Raw genomic sequence first — 14,885 nt, 5'->3', positions numbered from 1 at the left:
GTCGGATTGATTGAGCTGATAGGAGTAGACCTCTTCCTGAATCAGAAGCGGATTAGCTAGATTAGCGGCGCTGCGTTCATGGCGGGGTTAAGCGCCTCGTTAGTGAGAGTTGGCGTTCAGGTTCGGTCTCTCCGCAGGAAGACGCAGGACGGAAAGTGAGCGAGAGATTCGGATTCAGCACCTAGCGTATGTCAGGGCGTTCGGGGGGGGGGCGTGGACGTGTGAATAAAGCATCATGATGGACAGATAGAGACAGCGGACGAGTGGATGTGTGACAGAGACCTTCCCTCTGGCTGTGGGCAGCTTCAGGGGGGGTTAAACCGTAACGTCCACTCTGTTTCGCTTGGTTTTCTTTTAAATCTAGAAAACAGGTGGGATAAGAATAATGTTTTCAGCTGATTTTCTCTTAAATGAGAAACGTCACGTAAAACACACACGTGTCACGAAGCCGAGAGTGTTCAGTGTGATGAAGCCGAGATACACTCGTTATTATTTCACAGTAAATTCACACGACTAATTCTTTATTCATTTCTTTATTAATTACAGACTGACACCTCATATGTTCTTTTATCCATTTAGAGTTACATAATTCCTTATCGTGTTCGTTATAGCAGAGAATTCTGATATCTTAAAGTTACAGCTTTACCTCTGACTGTTATTAAGCTCTGACACTGGAGACTCCTTCCCTAAATATTAAATAAACGTCACCATAGCGACGAATACACGCTAAAAATCTTTGTGATTTTTTGTACGCTGAAAATATAAAAAGAATTCGTTAGTAATTGCCTGAATTGCACGCGTGCGTGTGTAAGTGTGTGTGTGTGTGTGTGTGTTATTGCCTCCTCCAGCCTGCTGTCTGCTCAGCTGCCCAGCCTTGTCATAAATGTTTCAGAGATGCCCTTTGATAATGAGGCTGCCGTCTTTCTTTCTATCTTTCGTCCTCCTTCTCCTTTCTTTTTCTTTCTCTTTTCTTTCTTTCTCCTCCCATTCAGAAATATCAGGCTGCATATTACAGTGGCAGGTGCCTTCTCGATCGAAATGCGACTGGCTTTTAATAATTAATGCCGGAGATGTCACCGCAGTGGAGAGATTGATTCGGGATTCGTTCACGGCGTGTCGATGGAGTTAAAAATCAACGGGGGGGGGTGAGCCTCGGGAGCGAGCATGTTGTGTCTCTGTGGTGTGATTGTTTATGAGGACGGCTTCGGGACGAGAGCACGCGTCGCTACCTGCTGTTTATTAGAATCTCACGAAATACAGAAGTCAGTCAAAGCCCCGGGTTTGTTTTGGTTTTTGGGACTTTGTTACAAATAACTGTGAAGGTGCTTTGACCCCGCAAATCGCCACCTCCAGCTATTATTATTATTATTATTATTATTATTGTGTGAATTTCTCAGGTTGGATTTTACACATTAAGGCTTTTAACTCCACATTAACTCACTGAACACCAACAAAAGGAACGATCTGTTATGTGAAGACTCGAGGGCGTGTGTCTGCCTCCTGTGAGATGATTGGCTCCTCGCTGCATCCTGATCTATAAATAATGGATTGTTCTCGCTGTTTGTTGACATTATAGTTACCTTGTCATTGTGTTTGTCCCAGTGTGGAAGTGTGGCGCATCGGCTGCTTCAAAATGCAACCGAAACACCAGACGTGGCTTCATCCCAATCAGTCTACTCATATCTGTGACATTTCCACTGTGTGTGTGTGTGTGTTTTCTGTCATCTCAGTGAGGAGAGGAGATGTCCTGGCAGCCTGGAGCGGCATCCGTCCACTGGTCACTGACCCCAACTCTAAAGACACCCAGTCCATCTGCCGCAACCACGTCGTCAACATCAGCGAGAGCGGCCTGGTCACCATCGCCGGTCAGTTCATGCAGAAACAATCGCGTCTTTGTTCGCCGCTCGAGGAATCCTGTTGCATGTTTTCGAGCGGCTCTGGTGTAGAATGTGCCTTCCTTTTCATTCCCGGCGTCAGAAGTGACGCATGAGGATCCTTCACTTACATCTGCTTCTTATCACTTATCACAGTCTCTTAGTAAACAGGGTTCTTCGAAGGTTCCTTAACCCAAGTGTTTTCATTTTTTTTTTTAGAGTGAAACCTAGTTATAAAAGTCAGGATAATGTGCTGTGAAGTTCTGAAGTTTGAACAGTTTGAGCTTTTTCACTTCTTTCAGCTGCTTTCTGGGGGTCTCTAGGGTTCTGGATAAGAACTTTAAGGCTTCCTGTTAAAAGTAATATACGTTCTCCCATTGAAAACAAAATGATTCATCCGTCATCCGATATGCTAATAAGACACACGCGTTGGATGGGTTTGAAATATTCATTTAACCATACTTAAGCATGTTTCTCATTACAATTGAACGCATGTTCCCGAGCGTTTAGATGTTGATTCTGTCCTCCAAGGTGGGAAGTGGACCACATATCGCTCGATGGCTGAGGAGACCCTGGACGCCGCTATAAAAGAGCACAAGCTTCACGCCGGACCGAACAGAACCGTGGGTCTGATGCTGGATGGAGGGAAGGACTGGACCCCAACCCTCTACATCAGACTGGTCCAGGACTACGGTCTGGAGAATGAGGTGAGCTTCTACATCGGGAACACTCTGACTGAATTAGCGCTAGCTCTTTATTGAAGTTCTTGAGCATTATGATGACTGAAAATAAACAGGTTTTTATTGAAAAAGCTTCTTCTAATACGTCACGTTTCCATAGCAACAGCTCCTTCACGGCTCCGCTACAAACAAATGGATCAGAAATGTGTGTCGTCGTTGATTCAATAACGTTTATGGAAGGAGTCTCCAGTTCCCAGTTTCAGGAGAGAGAAAAAAAGAGAGAGAAGCTGGTCAGGGTACGACGTGATATCTGAAATAACGTGAGTGAGAACGTGAGACATTCAGTGTAACTATAACCAGATAAAAAGTACTATAAATCATCGCTGGATTCATCTCCGATGACAAGATGCAGTGCTATGATTTATTCCTTAGTTATAGCATGTTATAAAACCGTAATGCCTTCTACTGACAACAGACCAGAGTTTAGCTTGGCTAGCTCGCGGCAATCGGTTCGATTACAGAGTTATTAGCCGAATAGCTTTCCCTCAGAGTCACTTATCAGGATGCACGCCTTGTTTTCCGATTGTTTTATGATGCCATTAGAAGATGGACAGAGGCCCGAGCCGTCCTTTTCCTCTGATGGCCACTCTCCGAGAAGCTTGACTCCAGTTTGCTGTGGTCCCTGGTGGACCGGCGGGCAGCGAGCGGCCGGCATGGCCCTCGTTAGGAGCCAGGATGAGCTCAGCGGAGCCTTGGCTTCTACGACAGGCGCTGTTTTTTGCGGCATATTTAAAAAGGTCAGCATGCAGATATTTCTGACAGCACTTGACCTTTGGTGGACGGCTTTGAATCGAAGTAAGTACTGCGATTTGTTTTGTTTTTTTCTTCTTCTTCTTTTTAACGTTTAACGAAGTGCCAGACGTGTAGGAGAAACACGGTCAGCTGATTCAACTGGACAAAATGAGGCCGCAGTGTCCGAGCAGGGAAACGTGTGACTGTGGGGATGGCGCGTCTCGCTCTTTTTCTCACCTGATACACACCCTGACACACACCCTGATACACATCCTCACACACACCCTGACACACACTCTGATACACATCCTGATACACACCCTGATACACATCCTCACACACACCCTGACACACACTGATACACATTTTGACACACACCCTGATACACACCCTGATACACATCCTGATACACACCCTGACACACACTGATACACATTTTGACACACACCCTGATACACACCCTGACACACACCCTGATACACATCCTGACACACACCCTGACACACATCCTGATACACATCCTGATACACACCCTGACACACACCCTGATACACACCCTGATACACATCCTTATACACACCCTGATACACACCCTGACACACACCCTGATACACACCCTGATACACATCCTGACACACACCCTGACACACATCCTGATACACATCCTGATACACACCCTGATACACATCCTGATACACACCCTGATACACATCCTTATACACACCCTGATACACACCCTGACACACACCCTGATACACACCCTGATACACATCCTGATACACACCCTGACACACACCCTGACACACACCCTGACACACACCCTGATACACATCCTTATACACACCCTGATACACACCCTGATACACACCCTGACACACACCCTGACACACACCGTCACACACCCTGATACACATCCTTATACACACCCTGATACACACCCTGACACACACCCTGATACACACCCTGATACACACCCTGATACACACCCTGATACACACCCTGACACACACCCTGACACACACCGTCACACACCCTGATACACACCCTGACACACCCTGACACACACCCTGACACACACCCTGATACACACCCTGACACACACCCTGACACACACCCTGATACACATCCTGATACACACCCTGACACACACCCTGATACACATCCTGATACACACCCTGATACACACCCTGACACACACCCTGATACACACCCTGACACACACCCTGATACACACCCTGACACACACCGTCACACACCCTGATACACACCCTGACACACCCTGACACACACCCTGACACACACCCAGATACACACCCTGACACACACCCTGATACACATCCTGATACACACCCTGACACACACCCTGATACACATCCTGATACACACCCTGACACACACCCTGACACACACCGTCACACACCCTGATACACACCCTGACACACCCTGACACACACCCTGACACACACCCTGATACACACCCTGACACACATCCTGACACACACCCTGATACACATCCTGATACACACCCTGACACACACCCTGATACACATCCTGATACACACCCTGATACACACCCTGACACACACCCTGACACACACCCTGACACACACCCTGATACACATCCTTATACACACCCTGATACACACCCTGACACACACCCTGACACACAACCTGACACACACCCTGACACACATCCTGATACACACCCTGACACACACCCTGACACACACCCTGACACACACCCTGACACACACCCTGATACACACCCTGATACACACCCTGACACACACCCTGATACACACCCTGATACACATCCTGATACACACCCTGACACACACCCTGACACACACCCTGACACACACCCTGACACACATCCTGATACACATCCTTATACACACCCTGATACACACCCTGACACACACCCTGATACACACCCTGACACACATCCTGATACACATCCTTATACACACCCTGATACACACCCTGACACACACCCTGATACACACCCTGATACACATCCTGATACACACCCTGATACACACCCTGATACACATCCTTATACACACCCTGATACACATCCTGACACACACCCTGACACACATCCTGACACACACCCTGACACACACCCTGATACACACCCTGACACACATCCTGATACACATCCTTATACACACCCTGATACACACCCTGACACACACCCTGATACACACCCTGATACACATCCTGATACACACCCTGATACACACCCTGATACACATCCTTATACACACCCTGATACACATCCTGACACACACCCTGACACACATCCTGATACACACCCTGACACACATCCTGATACACATCCTTATACACACCCTGATACACACCCTGACACACACCCTGATACACACCCTGATACACATCCTGATACACACCCTGATACACACCCTGATACACATCCTTATACACACCCTGATACACATCCTGACACACACCCTGACACACATCCTGACACACACCCTGACACACACCCTGACACACACCCTGACACACACCCTGACACACATCCTGATACACATCCTTATACACACCCTGATACACACCCTGACACACACCCTGATACACACCCTGACACACATCCTGATACACATCCTTATACACACCCTGATACACACCCTGACACACACCCTGATACACATCCTGATACACACCCTGATACACACCCTGACACACACCCTGATACACACCCTGATACACATCCTGATACACACCCTGATACACACCCTGATACACATCCTTATACACACCCTGATACACACCCTGATACACACCCTGATACACACCCTGATACACATCCTGACACACACCCTGACACACACCCTGATACACATCCTGATACACACCCTGATACACATCCTTATACACACCCTTACACACACTGATACACACACTGATACACACACTGATACACACTCTGATACACACTCTGATACACACTCTGATACACATCCTGACACACATCCTGACACACACCCTGACACACACCCTGATACACATCCTTATACACATCCTGACACACACCCTGACACACACCCTGATACACATCCTGATACACACCCTGATACACATCCTTATACACACCCTTACACACACTGATACACACACTGATACACACACTGATACACACTCTGATACACACTCTGATACACACTCTGATACACATCCTGACACACATCCTGACACACACCCTGACACACACCCTGATACACATCCTTATACACACCCTTACACACACTGATACACACACTGATACACACACTGATACACACTCTGATACACACACTGATACACACACTGATACACACTCTGATACACACTCTGATACACACTCTGATACACACTCTTCACAGGTCGCTCAGCACCTCGCTGCTACCTACGGAGGAAGGGCCTTTGAAGTCGCCAGGATGGCCCAGGTCACAGGAAAGAGATGGCCCATAGTGGGAAAACGCCTCGTGTCTGAATTCCCTTACATCGAGAGTGAGGTACAGGAGTGTGTGTGTGTGTAGGCGATATATGGGTTTAAGAAGTTCTGATGGTGTGTGTGTGTGTAGGTGATATACAGCATTCAGGAGTACTGATGGAGTGTGTGTGTGTGCGCGTGCAGGTTATATATGGGATTAAGGAGTACTGATGGTTTGTGTGTGTGTGTGTGTGTGTGTAGGTGATATACAGCATTAAGGAGTACGCCTGCACAGCCATTGACATGATCTCTCGGAGGACACGGCTGGGGTTCCTGAACGTCCAGGCTGCTGATGAAGCTCTTCCACGCATCGTGGAGATCATGGCCAAGGAGCTGAAGTGGAGCGAGGAGAAGAAGAAAGTACGTGGTTCCTTCACTCCTTTATTTAAAACAACACCAACGTCATTCCTCTGTGCTTTAAGGTCAACATCACCGCAGTACAATTTATACTACTGTGTGTGTGTGAGTGTGTGTGTGTGTGTGTTTCTTTACCAGATCTTGAGTTTGTTTGCTTTACATTACTCACTCTTTTATTAACGTTTTCAAAACACACGTTTTTTTCTGCACAATGCCCTCAGGAGCGCACGCCAAAGGTCTCGGCCCGGCTACGTGAACACACTCGAGAGCTGAGCTATTGTTAACACACACACACACGCACACACACACACACACGGCACTAAATTCACAGCTGAAAATAGTCACACAATTGAATTACACACAATATCAGCTGGTACCTGCGGCTTACGTAGGTGTCTGAAGGTGTGTGTCCCGGTATATGTGTGTGTGTGTTGTGTTGTGTGTGTGTTGTGTGTGTGTGTTGTGTGTGTGTGTGTGTGTGAGAGATAGAGTTACACGTACATCCAAGGTTTCCTGTTGAAACAAAAGCACTAATAATAGCGCAGATTAGCTGCGCTGCTTCCCAGGAGTCAAACTCTCGGGCCTTCTTGAAGCACACAATACAGGTGCACCACACCCTACACACACACACACACACACACAGTTTCTCATACATTAAGCTCTTGTACTGTGTTCACACTCATTTGGAATGACGTCAGGAGGCATTTTCCCTGTGTGTTTAATAATAATAATAATAATAATAATCCATGCCATAAGCCTGTATAAGGCTTTATAAATGCTCATAAGTGTTTCTAAATCTTCTGTAATAACCCAGCGTAATGCTGCACTATGTCTAATATCCTTCTCTAAGTTCAGAAACCAGATCTAAGTTATAATGCTTTATGTACTTGTATGCGGATTTTACACTTTAGGCATAATGCATTATAGCGTGCATATTATAGTACTCATAATACCTTACATGCCATGTATAAACCTACATAAATGCTCACAAATCTTATCTATTTCTGTACTACACCAGCGCAGTTCACAAACCTGGGGAACATGTTATAATGCATTATAAACTCCATGAAATTTAATAAAGGTACATAGCCTAATTATAATGTCTTAAAAACTGCCTCTGTTCTGTAATGACCAAGCATTAGGAGATATATACTTTATACAGTCCCGAAATTTTGTTCATAAACCAGTTTTATGTGCTATAATGCTTTATAAGTTGCTGTGTATAGCTGTCCTGGTACATTATAATCCCTGGCATAAGCCGGTAATAATGCTCATATGTACTAATGGTTCCATGCATAGCAATTAATATGGACTAATTTTGATAGCATGACATAATGCTACATTAGTGCCTGCTGTGATCCTATGAACAGATGTTATAACGCATTATGTAACATTATTAACGTTATTATGAAGTCATATGCTAATGTGTACTTGTCTTATGCCGGGCGAGGTAAGGTATTACAGCTCTTACAAACCGTGTGTGTGTGTGTGTGTCGCAGGAGGAACTGGAAGCAGCTAAACAGTTTCTGTACCAGGAGATGGGCTACAGAGCTCGCTCCGAACAGCTCACCAAGACATCCGAGATCTCGCTCACGCCTGAGCAAGTGGCCAGGTACAGTGTGTGTGTGTGTGTGTGTGTGTGTGTGTGTGTGTGTGTGTGTAACATGTCTGCACTAACCTTCCTGTCTGATTTTCAGATATAAGAAGCGTTTCTACAAATTTGACAAAGAGAGCAAAGGCTTCATTACTACTTTAGATGTCCAGCAGGTTCTTGAGGTGAGGGCCATTATTTTTTTTTCTGGATTCTGATTGGTCAGCAGGTGTTGAAGATTTTTCACAGGTTCATATCAATACGCTCGTTCTGATACGTTAGCGTTTCTATGGTAACGGCTCCTTCATAGCAACAGCTTTATGATAAAGAGGAAGTTTTTATTTATTTAACATTTATGGAAGGAGTCTCCAGTGTCAGTGCTGATGTTAGTTTTCAGGATTTTTGTCTGTCCATCTGAGATCTTCTTTAGCGTAAAACCTCGAGAAGGAGCGTTTGGACGTTAGTGGGATTTGTAAGGAACGATCATTCTACCTGCTGATGAACTGACTGGATTATGAAACAGCGTCAAGGTCACAGCAAGGTCAAACGTCTGGACATTTAGTCTCTGTTACTATGGAAACGATGACGTATCAGAACCCGGCGATGTAAAACCCGATCAGTATATTAATCGGTAATAGTAATTTGCGACAGTAATGTTCAATCCCTCGTCTCTTACCAGTGCTTCTTTTTGCAGAAATTGAGCGTTCAGATTGACGAGAACTCCCTCCACGAGATCCTCAACGAGGTGGACCTGAACAAAAACGGACAGGTGGAACTGGACGAGTTTCTGCAGGTAGGACGTGAGGGACTCGGCGTTACGTAGCTGCACTTGATCCCATTACTGCTGCTGCTGTATTTATAGCTCGTCATATAGATCTTTCAAAGTACCTCATTAACTGTCTTTTATTCCACCTTTGTTTGAGTTTAAGAAGCGGCACTCGATAGAAAGTCCTGCTGAGCCGGACGAAGGTGTGGACACTTAACTGTTGCATAGGGTGCGTCCTCACCTGAGTCCTGACAGGCCAGGTGTAATTAAAAGCACTGAAATGTCCTGGTGGCAGTTAGAATAATGAGCGCGCGGTAAATTAGCAGGCAGACATGTGGATTTTATGTCTGCTTGTAACCAAGCGTGAGTTAGATTACGGATATAATTGATAGGAACTCCGGGACAGGTGTTAAAGTCGGGAAATCAGTGTCTGTTTTAATTTAGACTTAATGAGAGGCCACCAATAGGGTGTGAGAGTGTGTGTGTGTGTGTGAGATAATGTTATGTCACATGGCATAGACAGGACTGTACACAACACCTGCATTGCATCTCATTAAGTCCATTCTTTCTAATTGGATTAGCTCATGAGCGCCGTTCAGAGGGGACAGATCTCCGACAGCCGATTGGCCATCCTGATGAAGACAGCAGAGGAAGGCTTGGACTCCAGAGGACCTGTGTCTGTGGACCGCAGTGGTGGAGGAGTGTGAAGCCTGAGATCTTCAACCAGGGCTACATGACTGAAAGTCAAAGATTTTTCAAAATATATATTATCATTGATATAACTGTTTTTAGGTTGGCAGGGAATTTATTTAAAGCTTTTTTTTTTTTTTTTTACAGTAAAACTTTCCGATTTTTCTCTTAATCATTGAGGGAGATCATTACTTGAGAGTGTGTGTGCATGTGATGGAAAGACGTCACCGTAAACTGACAAAACCAATCAGATATAAGAAGCGAGTCTGAAACCAAACTAACGTCGTAACTTCTAGCTCAGCCGAGTTCATCAGTCGGTACTTGGACCCCTTAATCACTGCTAAATTTATTCCTAACTATTCAGCAGTAACACAAGCATGAAAGTTAAAAGCACTGATGCTGTAAAAGAAGTCGCCTGCTACTGTATCTCATGACACCAAACCTGACACTAAAACCATCTGTCATATCAACAAAGTACATCACTCGGTGCTTGGACCCCTTAATCGCTGTCCAGCCTCCTCGAGTAAATTTTGAGCTGAAAGAAATTGCGAGTGTATGAGTGTGTGGATCACTGTGTCATACCGTACGTTAACAAATGATGTGTAATAAGCACGACATCCTGCCGTGTCGTGTTGCTGTATGATGCCCGGTCGCGGATGCATGCTGTGCCATTATTCTTCCTCGCTAGATAGCATGACCGGTGTGTGATGCCTAGCGCCCTCGCACCTTTATTATAGTTTTCTTTCGCTGTGCCATGGGTGTGATTGCACAAGGACACAGTATGTTTGCATGAGTCCAGCTGAGGGCCGAGCTACTGTGATGCACTTGTCTTCTCCTCCTCCTCGTCCTGTTCAAGTTTACACTCCGCTGCACAATTGTACACATGCACTGATTCTGATTCTGATTCTGATTCTGATACTGATTCTCCAGCACTCCTGCCATTTCACGGCTCCATCGACTTTTTCTAATAGAACAGTCGAAATATGGAACCACGTGAAAGTGACGGGTCCATGATTTATTGCTTGGACCCCGTAATCGCTTCTTGCTAGCCCTGTAGTATTCACTTGTGATAATTAATTTTTGTAATAATGTAATTTTCTTTTTTTTCTTTTTTTTTGCACTTTTTATGATATTTTATTTTTCTCGCTTGAATACGCACAATGTTTTTGGTCTAGTTTCATTCAATCAACAAAGGAAATCCTTTTAACGACTTGTTATTGTTTATGCGATTCATTCATATTAAAGTAAAGTATTTATTATTATTATTATTATCATAGACGTTACAGACAGTGTGCTCCTGCAGCCTTTCGGATGTATTAACTTTAAACATTTATAAATAATATATTTAACGTGCCTTGTTTTCTATCAACTTAACACTGTAAACAATCGAATATTTTCATTTCCTTGTGTATTGTTATTATTATTATTATTATTATTATTATTATTATTATTATTATTATTATTATTATTCAGACGTTTTTTTCTGCCCTGATCTCCGGACACGGTGTCGTGCGACAGATGTTCCAGCATCAGCATGCGATACAGTAGGAGATAATTGTCTTGATTTTGTCGTGTATCGAATGTTGTGGTTGGATGAAATTTCACTCAGATGGAAGAGACTGGAAGATGGAGATGCGTTTAAATAAAAAAAAAAGACTCTGCAACACCTGAGAAATGGAAATAAACATAATTAAACATAATTAAAGATATCCGGTTGCATCATTTGGTGTTCCTCTTTTGTTCATTTGTGTTTCACGAAGTCATATTTGCAATCTGTCAGCTGAAGCAGGTACGTCACTCTGTCTCTCTCTCACACACACACACACACACACTCGTGCGTATACAGTTCACTATTCTAATCTAATTGACTTTAAATCCACCATCTAAATCTATTACACTCTAATTTACTGATTGATGAGAATCACAGAATCGTGGCACCTCCATGCTGTTCCGGCGGTGAGGTGTCTCTTTATCTGCCTGTCCATTAATCCCTCGCTCCACACAGAGGGATGAGGAAGTCCACGGCGGTGCGATCAGCGCTCAGCGCAATGCAATTAAAGCAGCGGCGAGGCCGCAGAGCTGCCGCTAATCCTCGGCCTCGCCTGAGCGGCTGTAAGACCGGCCGCGTCGATCCTGCGTGATTGCTCGATTCTAATAAGCATAATAACCTCAGGTCCAGCCTCAGCAGGATGTGTGGCCAGAGAGGCCAGAGCTGGAAACAGTGGAGTTCAGGAAATGAGGGATGAAGATGATGATCCTGCTGCTCCTGTGCTCATTGTTTTCCTGCACTCAGTTACATTATAGCTGTAAACGATGTACCACAACCAGAGAAACGCTGAACTCTTCCGATTTCTTAACCGGAGAATTCGTCGTAGGAATCTCTGTCTAAACTGTTACTATGGAAACGGTGATGAATCAGAACTGATGTAAACCCGTGGGTTTGCTGCTGCACTACATTCAGATGCTGCTGTTCTAGATGCATCATCACCTGACCAATCAGAATCCATCCAGTAATCATCATCATCATCATCACATTGTCTCAGAAGGTGTAAGATGATGATCCGGCGTCTCAACACCTTACTAATTCACTGTATGTCGTTTTTTTTCACCCGCCATTAATTCCCCAGCTGTCTGCCTCTGGCCATTTTCTGTGCTGCGTGTAATAAAGAGCCGAGACTTTCTGACTCCTAGTCATTAGAAGACATCCAGCAGGAACCGTCACGCTTCTGCAACTTCCTGCTATGTCTCCATTTCCTCCCCGAAGAGATAGGAAGCTGCTTATAAGCTGTTCATAAACAGAAGACGTGTCTGTGGTGCCACACAGGGCAGCTCCATGAGGATCGGACAAAATATGGAGGAATTACAAAAACAATCGGTTCTAATGACTAATGACCGCGTCCATATTGTGTTATAAAGCATTCGTAAGCTATGTAGACAGTTATAAGTCCTTCATTAGGCATTATGAATTGTTGACATGTGTTTATAACACATTATATCATGAACACTAAAACCAAGAACTTTTGCGTAATGCATTATAACACCTTATGTCCTATGACGTCCGAAAGAACTGAACATAACATGCAGAATTTAATCTATTTATATGTTGTCTTATAAGCACTGCTTATAAAGCCTTCAGCTACCAATTTATAACCAATTTATAAACGGGAAGCTCATTATCAGTAATTATATAAATGTGTACTGCTTATGAATGCATTATAACTGGTTAAGTATTTAAAGCATTTTAAACATAAATACGAAGATCTTGGTTTCAGGAGCTCTGAGAGAGACAGAGATCTTGAGGACTTCCCTGGTGGAAACACTGTGGCATTGTGGGTAGTGAAGGAATTTGCTCTCCCGATTCCTTTCAGAAATATCTCGCCGCTGTGCCGCTCCGAGCTCAAGGACACTTTTTGTTTTGGTGAAGTATTTATTTCTTCCCACTTGTTCCGTCAGACAGCCGTGGGAAACCGGCGCAATTATTCCGACCCACAGAAATGATTTACACTGAAACACATACTGTGTGCTTTTAGGACTCTAAGACTGGATCAGACTGTTCTAGACTGGATTTAACTGTTTTAGACTGAATTAAAATGTTTTAGGTTCGATTAGACTCTTGTTGACTGGATTAGATTGCTTTATTTTGGATTAGACAGTTTTAGACTGAAATAAAAAGGTTTAGGCTGAATCATTTTCAAATCTTTTACATTTTAGTAAGTTTTTAGGGAAATGTTGTAATATTGCAACGTTGGGCCTAGTTGGGAGCAGAATTTCTGTATTTGTATTCACTTTGTCTGAACAGATATACAGAACATTTAAGCATTCATTTGCAGGGTTGATTGCTTACTTAGCCCCATAACAGTATATATCATGGGTAATAATCACACAACAATCATAGTTTTATGAATAAGTATTTATTAATAAAAATATTGGAAAAAAAATTGTATTTACAAAACTTTTTCATTTTGGACTGCAGCAATCACAACCTGCACACTGAATAGATGACCTTTCTGCAATGGAAAAAGTAAAAAAAAATTAAATTAAATATGTGAATACATATGAGTCTTATATTGTAGTAGATAAACTGAAAGAATAGACAGGGTGGTAGACCATGTGTCGAGGGTAGAGATCTAAGTGTTGTCCATTAAAGTATTATTATTTCAATGCAAATGCTAATCAAAATTCCACTACATTCAAACAATACTGTCTGGCTGGCCTATTATGCTCTCTACACACATGCACATGCACCCCCCCCCACCCCCCCAGAGCACTTACAGGTTCACATTCAAGACCATTCACACCTGTCCCTGAACAATGCAACAGGCATCCCCCCCAAAATCCAGAACATTCAGAGCCTGATGCTACAAACTGCTACTTGGGCAACACTCATAAAAATCTCAGGATCATTTAGAAGTTAAAAAACAAACAAAACACTACAAAGATACAGGGAGTTTCAGATACTGCTATAGATGATGGAGTTAATACCACATACAATTTATACCTGTGTTTAATTATGGTCTACGCTAAACTAAGTAAAAATTGAACAGAAAAGCCAATTTAGAACTTAGTTACAGTGAATCATCTAACACTTTAAATTTCTACTACAATTTATTTCAAGTTGTGACCATGTGAGAAGTGC

General features: G+C 43.8%; 1 protein-coding gene across 1 annotated transcript in view; it reads left to right on the top strand.

Moving 5' to 3' along the window:
* Positions 1–11,951, top strand: part of gpd2 (glycerol-3-phosphate dehydrogenase 2 (mitochondrial)) — a 33,730-nt gene extending 21,779 nt beyond the window's left edge. The window contains exons 10-17 of the mRNA XM_058402145.1: positions 1,731–1,865; positions 2,406–2,581; positions 6,736–6,867; positions 7,047–7,205; positions 8,702–8,814; positions 8,900–8,978; positions 9,488–9,586; positions 10,141–11,951. Of these exons, the coding sequence (XP_058258128.1) occupies positions 1,731–1,865; positions 2,406–2,581; positions 6,736–6,867; positions 7,047–7,205; positions 8,702–8,814; positions 8,900–8,978; positions 9,488–9,586; positions 10,141–10,266 (1,019 nt within the window). The 3' untranslated portion in view covers positions 10,267–11,951. The remainder of the gene's footprint in view (positions 1–1,730; positions 1,866–2,405; positions 2,582–6,735; positions 6,868–7,046; positions 7,206–8,701; positions 8,815–8,899; positions 8,979–9,487; positions 9,587–10,140) is intronic.
* Positions 11,952–14,885: the final 2,934 nt, after the last annotated feature.

This window comes from Hemibagrus wyckioides, linkage group LG11, assembly GCF_019097595.1.
Source record: "Hemibagrus wyckioides isolate EC202008001 linkage group LG11, SWU_Hwy_1.0, whole genome shotgun sequence".
NCBI lineage: Eukaryota > Metazoa > Chordata > Actinopteri > Siluriformes > Bagridae > Hemibagrus > Hemibagrus wyckioides.
This window is presented reverse-complemented; position numbering and strand designations above follow the sequence as displayed.